The sequence below is a fragment of the Hetaerina americana genome, unplaced genomic scaffold, assembly GCF_022747635.1.
Source record: "Hetaerina americana unplaced genomic scaffold, ioHetAmer1.1.p SCAF_4, whole genome shotgun sequence".
Lineage (NCBI taxonomy): Eukaryota > Metazoa > Arthropoda > Insecta > Odonata > Calopterygidae > Hetaerina > Hetaerina americana.
In genome coordinates, this window is record NW_027286985.1 from 65,558,243 (window position 1) to 65,572,942 (window position 14,700).

Below are 14,700 nucleotides of genomic sequence, written 5' to 3' on the forward strand. Positions count from 1 at the left end.
TGTGTCGGAGGTCCACGGTTACAACAAGGTGTTTCACCAAAGGAGTGTGTTTGCATCATGACAATGCACATCCACAAGTATCACATCAAACGACCACCCTACTCAATGAATTCGGCTGGGATATCATCGACCACCCTCCTAACAGCCCGGGCATTGCCCCCAGGGACTACGGCTTGTTTCCTGTTCTCAGAAAACTCCTTGGAGGACAGAAATTCATATCAGATGAGGAAGTGCAAGAAGCAGTCGTCAGTTGGCTTCTAGACACAGCGGGAGAAAGTTAAGACGCCAGTATTAAAAAGCCGCTTACAAGGATGCAAAAAGTGATTGATCGTCAAGGCGATTATGTAGAAAAATAGCTAAATGGCTCCTTCTTTTTTGGCCCCTGATGATTTTTTTGCGAGGTTTTTTGAAATCCTGCATCTATGCCGACCATCCAAGGACCCTTCAAGACCTGAAGGACAACATCCAGGCAGAAATTGCCAAAATACCTGCTGATATGCTGGTAAGGGTCATGACAAATGCAAGAAATCGGATTAATCAGTGTATGGGCAATTGGGGGGCGTCACCTACCTGATTTAATTTTCAAAACTGTGTAAAACAAAATTTTAAGTCCGTACCTACATAAAAAGATTGTTTTATAAAATGGGCTTTATTTTGGTTTGAAAAAAGGGAGTTTTGTTGCCACACCCTGTATATATTGAATATGTGTATGTATAGTACATATATACCTACACAATTTTCCATGCTTTTACGACATTCTCACACTACATAAGGTTGAACGCCTGTAGACTCCGAGATAATTGGGAAAGATAAAATGTATGTACGATATGTATTAGGAGAGGGGAAACATCCCAGTTCAACCAATGTGCATAGTTTTTGCAACAGCAACACATGTGAGAGGAAACTAAACATGGTATATTGTTTAATGTTACAATTTATTTGGGAATTTTTTTAGGCAGTACTTTAAAATGAAATATGAAAACTCTGCTGTTTACTACTGACTCAAAACAATGATATCATCAAAATTTATCATAAAGATAATAATTTTATATGCCAGATGCAGGAAACAATACTCGATAGTAAGTATTTTCTCTGCGAATCAACTTTTGCTTATAGTTCAAAGGTATACCAGTGTACCAGTGAATACCATACCATACCAGTGCTCATAGCACCGACAGAAGTTAGAGCACATTTTGGAGTAAAAAAGTGCATCTATGGCCTGGGAAATATGGTAATCAATGGTATTTAAAGATTTTGTCCTCAAATATTCAATCATTATAGTCGTTTCTCTTCTACAACCTTGCACAGACATTTTTAAACATAAGATTGATGTCCAGATTCTTTAAAAAAATGAACAATTAAAAAATATGAATGTAACAGTGCAAGCCAACCTAGGATTGAATTGAAAAATTAAAGTAGAAACAAAAGAAACTGAAAAGAGCTTACAAGATAATACGCATAAATAAAAAAAGCTGACTCCAAGAAGTTCTAAGTAAACACATCTGAAATTCATAAATCTTAAAATTAGTCAAGTAACAGTGGTAATTACATTGTTTTTACAATCTTATTTATATGCATTGTAATAAAATAAGACACTTAAAAACTGTCAATGTGAAATTTACAAAATTTTGAAGTTCAAAATACATACCTGTACTGTATTGAGGCCCCTAGAACCAATGTCTGTACATGAAATGACCTGCACATTGCCCTCTATAAACTCATCAAACTTTCCTGCTCGAACCTCAACCGGCATCTCTCCATTTAGATTCAAGCATTCGACTCCATTTTCATTGAGGAACATCGAAAGCCACTGACTTGTTTCCGTTTTGGAGCTGCAAAAGAAGAAATTATACATGTAGAACATCTAAATTGGGGTTATATGCAACACCAAGCAGAAAATGTACTGCAGCTACCCCTGGTCAATAGTGACCTCCACACTAATGGACATGCTTTTTAACTTTCTTAAGCTTTTAACAAATTTTCTCTACAATTTTCACTCATAAAGGTTGACAATCTTTGAACTGGGCAGGTCAGAAGAAAGGTTTTTCTTGCATCTGTACGAAAAGTCCCCCAGTAATAGTTGGGTAAAAATAAGTTAACATTCCAATAATGTATTGATCCTAGGATAAAATTAAAATTATTACCTATTGCCTTTGTTACTACATAAATTACCATTTACTTGAAATGACTCACGCACTGAATAGCAGATGCAAAAACACGTTTAGCCTGGCGTGACCCATCTGCGGGTCGCACCTCTATTTGCTTCCCTGGTGGCATGACCCACCTGTGGATCACGCTGTCGTTAGATCTGTGTTAGATGTTTGAAAGAAGCCATTGAATCGTAAGACGTATTGAAATGTCCCCCTCCAGAAAAACAGTTGTTTCATATTCATTTGCTAAATTTTGGATTTTTGCATAATAATTTCAATACTAGAAATCAAGTTCAGTTTGCTCAGTAATGGGATTTATTCATTTCTCTGAGGATAATTATGTATTTCATATGAAAAGCAGTAATGAAATTCACGTGAAGTTTTTAAATTGTGTTCCAAAAAAATGAAATAAGTAAAATAATAGTGCATTTTATTAAAACATTCCAAGGATAATGCTGGTCTATTATCACAATAAGGGCAATAAGCTGTTTCCATTTTAGTTCTTTTCATTGCTGCTTGTCTTCTGTCTATTTTTCTAATTATGTTATAGCACTCTTTACATATTTTACCCTGGCCATACCTTCATATTTCTTTAGATGATGTTGCTTTTCCTTCGGCACTTATGACGCAATAAAAAGTTTCACTGCCCCAATTTGCCATTTTGATTCCAAGTCACTAAGAAAAACACCACAAGATGATCACTGGGTATTAATTTGGATTTGAAAGATGGCCAGGTATAGCATTGGATGACACAGACTTGACGATACATAGTATTCATCTGAAAGCTAAGAATAACAAAATCTCTAATTTTCAGATCATCTGAGTTGGGAATTCATGTTTTGGTGCCACTTGATCCCCTTCAATATAGTGTCGACAGGAAAAAACGACATTACTCATCGTGCCCACCAGTGGGTCATGCCACTTCACAGGGAAATTTTGGCTTCTTGGCTTTTTTAGTAATCCATGAGTGTATGATTTATAAAATTGCAATCTGTATGTAAACAATTAAATAGAATAGGGTAGAATAAAAAAAGGAGTAAAAAATTAATCTTTCTATTATTAAACTGCGGCCAGATATGAAATATGTTTCAGTGCCCTGCTACCGCCAGGGCATGCTTAGGAAATTACATGCCAAATTGAACATGTTAAACTGATTACACCTAATTCAAGCAAATTTCTAAGTAAATATAATATGCAATACAGACACTGCATTTTCTGGGTAACCAGGGAATTAAAAATAAGAGAATTTGCTTCATTCGTTAAAACTATCAGGTACTTGTGAATAATTTCCCCCAAACCGCTTTGAATTTAAAACTAATACCCCTATCTCTCACTTGCCATCTCTACCCCTGCACTGGGCCACGGGTAGGAAACTATGAAGGCCACACTTTATAGCTATTCGAATGATTAATGTAGACAGAGTCGAATGATGCATAGTGTTGAATCAATTAGAAAGAGGTGAAGGATAAGAAAAAGTCCGTCATGACACTTGAGTGGATTGCATTTCTCTTCATTAACATCCATCTTTTAACAGATTTTAGTTTGGTAGCATACCTGAAAATCATAACTGGCAATTTACTTCTGCTTTTTACTATTCTTAGTAACTCTCCTGGCTTTTGCGAATGCCCAAGCCTCATGAAGTGCTGTTTAACATTTCCAAGAATGCGGTGCAAGTTTTTGGTTTTTACAGAGACCAGACTCTCAGCCTGAAAATAACAGATAATACATGCTTTCATTAGAAAACACCTTAGACATGGGATATAGAAAATGAAACCAGCTTAAGTAATTACAAGGTGACATAGTGTAATGGTGACCAAATGGTAAAATGCCCTACTCATGAGTGACCATTTGAGTCAAAGAAAATATGGATTCATTGAATAAATAAATGACCGAGGTTACAAGGCCAACTCAAAATTTCATAATAAGTGTCTGCAGGAAACCTATATTTGGGCATTGCATTCCATTTTAATATTCCCTGAGGGTTTAAAAATTGACCTATGACCACTTTCAGTTTGATGCTACTTATGTGAATACCTGGTCATATGGAAATTATTTTAAACAATAAAGGTCAGTGGAACAGCTAAAACCAGGGTGATTACACCTTATCTCATCCCTGGTACTTGCAGAGGATCTCCCAACTACATTACAAAATCTAAGCTTAGAGATCTGGAATGAGTCATGGGCTTCAGTAAATAATATGGACTCTGAAGAATAAAACCAATATTGTGGCCCACTTTTATCAAGAGTTGTCTGTGAGAATAGATCACCATCGCTCATCTGAGATTATAGCATTGCTTTCTGACTCTTTATTTTTTATGTCTTCACAGGAATTTGACTCTCTCACAAGTGTGATAAACGATTCTGAGTGGATAGCTGAACATCAAGGCAGACCTAACTCTTTTCCTAAATGATAACACTGAGGATGTTAGTGGCATTCTGAAATGTAATCTTTTTAACTGCATATAATAAAAAATAATACATGATGAACACTTCAATTAGGAATGGATTCAGACTCATTATGCTTTAACAATAAATTGCTACATGCTAACATATTCCCTTTTGTTAATTTTATCATTTCCCTTTGTGAATAAAAATTAAGCATAATCATTAATAAACCCATAAACACAGTAATCCATCTACTTTAGCTGATATTTTCAAGAGTCCCTTAGAAACTACCGACACTTTCAACTTATTTCAATGATTGAGGTAAATTATTAAATAATTTTATACCCATTGCCTCAAGTCCATCATTTAAAGCTTTGATTCTTAAACATGTGTAATGCTAAATCATTAGTGTCTCTTTGTTATAACCATGCACAAGATGCGTATGTTAATAAATTTTGTTAAGTATTAATGAAACACTGACAGGGTCATGTAAAATGCTCTCTTTTATGAAAAACTCTGTTGCACTAATGAGCAACCTGAATAAGATTACACACATTCTGACAATTTACTCACGGGTATAAATTCATTAAGGCGTTCAGAAGCTCCTCTTGGCATGGTAGCACTTGCTAGAGTTAGCTGTACTCCATTGGGAAATTTTCCTGATTCATGATCATTGGTGAAATTGAACTGTTTGGATAAAGAGGGAAAGATATTTTAAAAAGAGAAATATTTATTTATAAATAGAATAGTAGATAAAAATAAAGAGAAATAATCAATTTATTTATAAAGAGAAATTATTAGATACAGACCAGCAAATCATCGAAGAAAATAAAATCTTTAAACTAGTTTTTTAGAGAGATTTAAAACTATTATTTAAATATATTTTCAAATTGAGCAATTATATTGATAATTTTCAGCAAGGATTTTGGGCATTACAATATTTAAAATTTAACTTGGCAGAAAAGATTGGGAAAGGATATTATACATACATAGTCTATCCCTCTACATATGTAGAGGGTTAGACTATAGGGATAGGGCATTACTTCCTCAGTGTGAGATGCAGCAAAATTAAAATTAAGAAATTATATGTTACCTATTCAAAGTGAAGTGAATACCTTGAAACTTTTAAATTTCTCTCATGACTGAAACAAAATTCACAAAAAAGTAAGAGTTAAATGTATTTGGAAACTCTAAAAGACTTCTAAATATAAGTCATTTTGCAACTTGTTTACTTTGGTAGACATATAATCCTCAACCTCCAGAAGTTCCTGAGCCTGTTTATTGAATTACTATAATCTGGTGACATTTTACAACACAAAATACAAACATTTGTTTATATGCATTAGGATTTTAGATACAGGATAACATAATGCATATTAAATATAAGTTCTCACATTACTTACTTGAAATCTTCTAAGGAAAGGATTCATTTTTTCTTCAAAGCTGTCATCTAGTAAGGAATCAGCCTCATCCAACACCACATGACGTACCATAGATATTTTGTAAATCCCTGATTTAAAAAATATAAAGAATTAAAACAATTGCTTCAATGAGATGAAAATGGAATACACAAAAAAGTTGCAAAATTTCATTAACACCATCTAAGTAGACATGGCGCAAATCACCATATTTTTGTAAAATTGGAAAGTAAGTACATGGTTCACAGATCTTATTAGAAGAAATTAAGGATTATAGGCATTTCCATTCTTCCAAAAGCTCTATAAAAATAAAATGTTGGTGCCTGATGCAACAATTCACTATGCAGGGATGTAGATGAAAGATGCACATGATAACCTGAGCATGAAACCCATGATTTTTTGGGCCCAACATTATGACTAAACAGAAATTTTCAGCGATGTCATGCTGATGTTAAATACAACAAAGGATATTATGCATATCCATCATTTAATCTTGAACATAAACATAAATAACTTTTGCAAAGCAAATTTCATCGAAAAAAGGATTTGATGATGTAAATATTGAGAAAATGGAGGGATGCTTAATGATGGCTGAAAACTGATTTTGGAGCAGCAATGATGCAGCCATATGAAATGTTGATCAAGCTCCAAAAATTAGTTTTGGAGCGGGAGCAACAATTTGCAAATCACTGCAACACTGATGTTAAATTTGGTAGTTTGTTCCATTTCCCATTACATTCTACACAGTTTCCTACACACTTTGAAATCAAAATCTGATTATTTGCAGCTTGGTTCCATCAATTAACAATTACAATATAAACAATTTACATGTCAATTAAATAAAAAAATATAGTTATGATAATTCATATATGAACGGCATGCTCAACAAACCCATTCCATATCACCTTAGTGTTTCTTTCTTTGAATATTGAAGGCTGATATTAAAAGTAAACACAGTTTCAACAAAACTATGTATACTGCCCGTGCATCAAAACCATTGAAATTCTTACCAGTGGTGACCAATTTGCTCAGTGCTCCGAAGGTACCGATCAGGATGTCAACATCATTAAATTCAGGGTTGAGTATCTGTCTTTTTACATGACCTCCGACAATAACTTTAGCATTTATGTCAAACTCTTCAGAGAATTCTCTCACCATGCCCTGTAGTCAGATAAAAGAGATGCCATTAGTTAATAAACAGCTTCCAAGTAACAACTTTAACCTAATGATAATTAATGCAATAAATGTTCACTTCGACCATCCTAGCGATTTCATTCCAAAACAGTGGAATGGAAAAAAGTTATGTACCGATCAGGACACAGTAATCTCATCAGAGGACTCCACAACTAAATTATATTTTACAGAACCTACACCGACATGAAATAAACATAAATAGAGATAACATAAACCATAATTCCATGTGTATGACTTTAAGTAAGCAGAAGTTTTCAGCCAAATTTTTTTTAGTAATATTATAAGCTTTCTTTAAAAAGATTCATGGGCTGCATATACTACATGAAGTATGTACAGGTAAAAAAATCCAAAATTTTTAATACAAATAAAAAATTATTCAATTAATAAAACCAAATCAATCACTTGGACAAAGTATCTCCATTTTCCAGATGGGGAAGATACCTATTCGGATTAGGTCCAGTTTAGGGTTTAATTACAATGGGAAAACTAGGAACTCAATGCTCGAGTGATGAGTCAATTAGGAAGTATGAATAGGAGGTGTGCATAAGAAAGGCTATATTTGCCAGCAATGAAATCAAAAAGGCATGGATGAGAAGAATGAGGCAATGAGAAGAAAAGAATAATATACTTAGCCATGAGAAAAAATTAAAAGATAATTAGTAGGCGACAAGAAAATAATTGGTGTTAGCTTAATTTCGAAGAAATTGAAAGAGTGAAGAATTGCTGACATGATAGGCTGAAGGTCTACATTCCAATTTCTCATGAAACAGAAAAATTAGATGAAAAATTGAACAAAAAAATGAAGGAAATATTAAAACGGTTGAAGGGAAAAAGGGAACTTGAATGCAAAGATGGTCGTATTGTGTTCAAAATTTGAGGATCACATATGCCATTGCTAACGAAGGGGGAGGACTGATGGCATAGTCCAAACAGTTCCTCAAAAGGCTTTAGCAAGGAGACAGTGCAAGCGTGAGCTGGGCATGGAGGCTTCCAGGAAAAACAACACAAAGACGTGAAGAATAAATGGTGAAATCAGTTACATATGACAAAGAGTCAAGAAATAACTGTACATAAAAGCAGACTTAAGAGTTAATTTCCTATAGAAAATTAGACTTCTGCGAGGGAAGGGATTCCTGAAAAAAAAGAAGGGCAAAATATTGGGCTATATCCAGGAGACACTTCCCCTATCATGACTTGGGGCCACCAAATGTGATACACAGTAAAATGAACACTGGAGATGATGCCTGACTGTGGGAAGTAAATTAAGCAGCCTTAGTCAATTAAAAATAATGCTGAGTGATTAATAAAATGCTCGTGCTTCATGCAAAAGTTCATGGATATTCCACAGAGCATGAGTTGGAATACCTTGACCGTGCTTGACCTACCTTGACATCAACATGTATTGATTAGTAGTAGTAAATAGGAGGGGGGGTGCGACTGACCTTAACCAACGGCTAAGGTCAGTCGCATTAAGTTGAATGAAAATTTGACTGCTCAGTTACATATGGAACCAACATCTATAACATCACAAAATAGAAATCTTAGCCAGAAAAATGAAAGAGTGGAAATATTGACACACTAAATGAAATCAAATAATTATTTTATAAATTAGACCTTATTTTTTTTCAATCTTATTTATTTTATAATTCTTATAGATTGGAATTTCATTGTGAACTGGTTACTAATTGGTATTTGTGATAAATATGAAGAGACAACAATTAAGTAAATCATCTTGACAATGGTTGCAAATCAAGTATAAATGAGACTGCCATACTTAAAGGACTATGAAGATTATTACAAAAAATTGAAACTTACCTCCCCACTGGTTTCAAAATAAGGTCAAGAGGTAAAGTGAGGGGTCAAAAGGATGATGTTCATAAGGATGGAGGATTGGGATTCAACAGTAGGGAAAGGAAAAGATGGTAGTGAGGTAGGCAACTATGGTTAAGGATCAAGAAGTGACCACAGGGAGAAAGCAAAAGAGTTCTGCCGGTGCCTGGGGTTAATCATAATGAATACTTGGTTTAGACATCAAAAAAGGTGTAGGTATTAATGGAAAATGTCAGGGGGACTATGAAAGAAGGAGTATCAGCTAGCGCTCATCCAAATCATGAGCGAGGGAAGAGAGATGGGTACTACAGAGGAAATTGGAAATATCAAAAAAGGGATATGGAAAACTGCAAATGAAACTATAGGAATGGCAAATAGGAAAAGGACAAGGGAATCATGAGATGAGTGAAATGGGAGAATATAAACACTAACTTAGGTATAAGGAAGTATACAGAGTTAAATAATAAACTGAGGTGGGCTAAAAGTAGAGCAAAAGAAGTGTGGTGGAAGATGCAGTGCAAGGATATGGAAGTATTTCAAAGAAAGGGTGGAATTGATTCACCATACAGGAAGGTTTATAAAAAACAGTCAGAATGTGAGGAGTGAAATAAATGATGACAATAAAAACTGGGTCATGAAAAATACTATTTGAACCAGGGAAAATACAAGAGAGATGGAAGGAGTATATAGAAGAACTGTATCATAAAGACATTAGGCCAGCAGGCTCCGAGATGGAAAGAATATGACATAGATGAGGATAACTTAGGTCTAGGCTAATGTCATTGCAAGATTGGAAGGGATTAAAGGAACAATTAAGATAGAAAGAGCCATGTGGGTAGACAACAATCCTGCAGAACTATTACAGGTTTTGAGAAGGTGGGAGGGAGTGTTTTTATGAATTAATTCGTAGAATTAATGAAGGAGGAATTCAGCTGGAAGATTTTTTCACCTCGGTGTCAGTAACTATTCCAAAAAAGGGTAAAGCAACCAAATGCGAGGACTAGAGAACAAAAATACAGAGATGAAAAGTCTTGTGATTTTCCACTTAATAAAGATTTATTTTCAACTAATTTTGATGTACTAAATCATTTTGAAGTGGTGCTTTAAATTTAGAAGGGCATCTAGTTGCCTATTGGTCCCTTTCCATCAGCAACCAGGGTCATCTACGTATCATAACCAGTATATTACATTTTCAGTCAAGTTTTTGGCCGAGTTAAAGATTTTTTCCAGATTTTTCACAGATATTTCCACCAAGATAGGTGAGAGGGGAGAACCCATGGCCAGGCCTTCCAGTTCTTTGTAAATATTATTATAATATGAGAAATAATTTTGTTCCTCATATAGGTCCATGAATGAATATATTTGATGGACTATTTACTTGGGAGTGTCCATGTAAATTTAAAGCACCACTTGAAAATGATGTAGTACATCAAATCTAGTTGAAAATAAATCTTCATTAAGTGTTAAATTGCAAGAGTTTTTTGTCCCTGTTATAATGGAACGGTTCCACCACATCACACCTGAATCTGTAACTAAATCAGGACAATAAGTTTGATTTAGCATACATGTAAGTGATACTGAGGATCATTAATAAGAGATGACAACTTAGGAGATGATCAGTTTGAGTTCAGGAATGGGAGCTGCACAAAATGATACCATAGCAGTAATGAAATCACAAATAGAGGACTATAGAATACAACCAGGAAGTATTGGTCTGTTTTGTAGATTTCAAAAAGGCATTTCATAAAGTGAATTGGGTAGAATCAATGATTGTATTGCAAAAAATATAGTGTAGATGAATGAGACAGTAGACTAATCCGCAATATGTACATGTTTCAGATAGTTCAGGTGCATGTGGATGTCCATTATCACCTCTGCTGCTCAATGCACATGTGGAGAAAAAGGGTTAATTAGACATGGGAAGAACTGGAGATAGGAATGAAAGTTGGCATGGAATGCCCCAAATTGATGGTAAAGTGAGAGGATTGTTGGGAGAAGTCCAAAGGAGGCAGGAGAGATGGATGCAGAGCATTTTGATTGGCAATGGGATGTTGGAAGACAGTGATTGAGGAGAGAACATTGGGAAAAAGAGAAAGAGGAAGGAATAGAATGGGCGGAAAGAGAGGAGAATGTTGGGCCAACTAGGAAGAGTTAGGAATGGGGTAGGCATGTTGTACAGAATGAAGGGACTAAGGAAGTATGCAGAATTTAAGAGGGGCTTATTATAGCTCGTGTTCAACCAAAACCTACCTTAACCAGTAATTTTAATAATGATAGTATATTGACAGGGAGCTGGGGTTCAGAATTTAAACAGCACTCTTCCACTGTAGGATTAAGTGTGGATTTATAACATCTATTGCAATAATTAAAATACAGTATGGACTACAACTTAGATCTTAACCTTTACATACTATTGGCCGTACAATTAATTGTAAATTAATATGACCTTTATAGGCTCTCATCAAAAACTAATTGATGAATTGTTAAAATAATGTATTTATCAGATGGGAGAACTAAGCATAGGGGACATCATGTTCACCATTTTACACAATTGGGTGTGGAGGGCAAGAGACGAAACACAACCACAATAATGAGGGATCACAGGGTGGGCAATAGCAAAAAAATGGGCTAACTACATGACGATCCTATATAAGAAACATTGTCAATTGAAATAAGAAAACCACAGTAATCAACCCAAAGGATGGGAAGAAAGGTGATGAGTACAGCTTACTTAACACTAAGGTGAGTGAAATTCACAAATCAGGGCATTCCTTTGGGGCCAGTTCTTTCTCCTGTGATTCTCCAAAAGGATTTCTGAGAAAAGAAAAATCATACTATTTGGGTTAATCTTAAAGAGCTCAGAGACATTGTCCTGAAAAGAACCTAAGCCCCTTGGTCAGTGGCCTAGGTTTCAACACACAGGAATATCATACCCCATTTTATAGAAGGTAGGGTGTTAAATATTCGGTTACAAGGGTAGTTAAAGAGGATAAATTAAAGAATATTAATTGTCTTTACTGTGGTTTTAGATACTGAAGTAGAAGTATTTAGGGGAGGCGACCGACAGCTAAGTAAATTTGCACCATTAGGGATGGACAGGAAAGGATGAAGGGTGGAGATTAGCCTACTCTTAATGAAAGGCGCCAAGGGGTCCGCAGCTTAACGTCCCATCCGACGGACGGTGTACTCACTCAAAGTGGCCTCCACAAAGCACCTTGAGTAGGACTCGAGATACCTCCGAAAAATATTCAACACCGCCGGGATTTGAACCCGGGCCCTCTGGGTGGGAAGCCAGCACGATAGCCACCGCATCATCTCGATCCCCTTTATACACTGAAGGAATCAGCAGTGACTCAATTTCGAATTGCAGTCTGTTGGCTTCAATACAAATAAAACAATATAACTGGTATTGTACACACACTAACTCTGCTAAATTGAGAATGGTATGGAATAGCTAATGCCCCAACGATGATAGTTTGAACGTCAACATGTGATTCTGGGAATACTCACAAATATTTGTTGCGCCAGCTCTCTGTTTGGTGAAACTATGACAGCAAATGGGCAGTTCATTGGTCTATCATTTATACGCTTCTTCCATTTTAATACATGATGTATAATTGGCAACAGATATGCGAAAGTTTTCCCACAGCCGGTTTCAGCCGCAAGAACCGTATTTCTTCCTTTTAAAATCGACGGAATTCCCTTGAGCTATAAAATATAAAAAGTATTACCACAAAAATAATCTTATCTGAAGACCAATACAAATGTTTTACCGTATTACCTGGATTTCTGTCGGATTAATGAAACCTAACTTGATAAGAAAATCAGCTATTGATAAGTCCAATCCTGTTTCTCTAAATTGTATGCCTTTTATTTCTTCATGAATACGTCCCTGGAATGCAGAAGCATTATCATGAATACCATAGAGGAAGTATATCATGATATTATGTATGTATTCCTTCTTCATGCTTTAATCATCTCACCTCTACAGTGTTGTTAATGGTAAAAAAGTCACCTTTCGATTTCTTATGAAACCATCCCTTCGAAGCTAATGTAATCGGCTTAAATTTGTTGTAAGTCTGACCTTTAAAATGATTGAACTCATTTCGCTTACAGGAAATGACCACGGCCTGCAAAGATAAACAGCTCATTCAATTCTTACTTACTTGCGACCACCTAAACAACATAGTTATAATTAATACCTTTTTAGACTTTGAAACATCAGCGTGGATGATATCTTCATTTCGCTGTACCTTGGCTTTGGCTTGCGCATTTCGTAAGCTAATATAACAGTATTTGCCGAAACTGACCTCTGATGTACTGGAATTCAACACCGCCGAAAACCTTGGTATCATATTTTTAATGAATTATATCCTTTTATTAAGATAGCAAAAATAATTCAGTCAGAAAATAAGCATTTAAAAATAATGTGCTTTGTTGTGATTGCCGCTGATTCACTTTCGGCTGTTTTTAATGCAATGCCAACTAGTTTACCTGATATTAGATAGATGGTGGTAGGCGTGGGATTATACACATTCTGAGACTTGCTGCTCTCTAGCGAACAAGGTATGCATTAACTGGACGAGCGTGTTTACAAGGCGCATCATTTAAGTAGCACCGAGGGTGAATAAGTCTTCCATGATAGATGACGATTGAAGAATTTATAAAATGCTTAATAACCTAATCAGTGGTAATAACTTTGGTCTATTCAGTACGTGGGCATGAAATATCGTGAAGTACTCTTTTAAAAATTTTGAATAGTACTCAAATAACTAGTATAAAAATGAGCAAATTTCTGGGTATCACACCGATTTCTCTTTCATTAGTGATATAGTAGGGAAACTAACTGTAAATCTCAACTAAATAAGGCTGATTGCACATATTGGCAGGCTACCATATTTTGTCATTGATCCATGTTATCTGATGAATCTATTCTTTAACCAGAGATGTATATTCATTGAAAAGTACATGCTACATTAAGCTTTTGCTCCGAGAGTTAGCATTTAGTAAGATTCTCGTAGACTAAAAGAAAAATGAAGTAATATTATTACATTAGATTTATGTCTCTGTTGTTTCACATTTTTTTACTTACTTATTTTATCTTCCAAATCTCATTTCTTTCAAATTTACAGATTTTGATTTGAGCATTATTCTTTGAAAATGAAATTGCTTGCACAATCTCACAAGGGAGCAATCTTGAATGGTTCTGGGACTTTATGTTTTCAAAATTGAATTGAGATAATCATAGGCCTCCAAAGTTAGCAAAATGATAGACAACACACACACACACACAAACTTAATCAAAAATGATTATACAAGGCTTGAAAAGCTCTACAGTATGAAAATATGATAAGATATGAAAGTTAGTTACTGGTTGCATACAAAAAATATTAACCCACCTCTACAATGGCATTACCAAAGAGAAGAAAAACTAATGTGTCCTATTTAACATATTTTGCTACATGTACATATATATGCATACGTGCGTATCAACTTTTCCTCGTCACTCTAGCTACTATGGACACTTAGCAGCATAAGATTTCCTTCCTACTGGCTTATGTACCGACAGAAATTCAGTGAACGGTTAATCCTGCAATCGATTCCACATAGGTCTTATGGCAAATTATCAAGTGAAACCCACTACAGGCCTGTGCACATATTAGCATAGAATTTATTTTGCTTTGCAATTATTTTCATGAAAATTTTGGATATGCATATGCAAG

General features: G+C 35.1%; 1 protein-coding gene across 1 annotated transcript in view; it reads right to left on the reverse strand.

Annotated features, from left to right (window-relative positions):
- Positions 1-13,420, reverse strand: part of Dbp21E2 (putative ATP-dependent RNA helicase Dbp21E2) — a 19,800-nt gene extending 6,380 nt beyond the window's left edge. The window contains exons 1-9 of the mRNA XM_071590048.1: positions 13,180-13,420; positions 12,961-13,107; positions 12,759-12,869; positions 12,488-12,685; positions 6,964-7,114; positions 5,939-6,045; positions 5,109-5,222; positions 3,705-3,856; positions 1,649-1,832 (exon numbers count right to left, since the gene is read on the reverse strand). Coding sequence (XP_071446149.1) covers positions 1,649-1,832; positions 3,705-3,856; positions 5,109-5,222; positions 5,939-6,045; positions 6,964-7,114; positions 12,488-12,685; positions 12,759-12,869; positions 12,961-13,107; positions 13,180-13,332 — 1,317 coding nt within the window. The 5' untranslated portion in view covers positions 13,333-13,420. The remainder of the gene's footprint in view (positions 1-1,648; positions 1,833-3,704; positions 3,857-5,108; positions 5,223-5,938; positions 6,046-6,963; positions 7,115-12,487; positions 12,686-12,758; positions 12,870-12,960; positions 13,108-13,179) is intronic.
- Between the last annotated feature and the right edge of the window lie 1,280 nt (positions 13,421-14,700).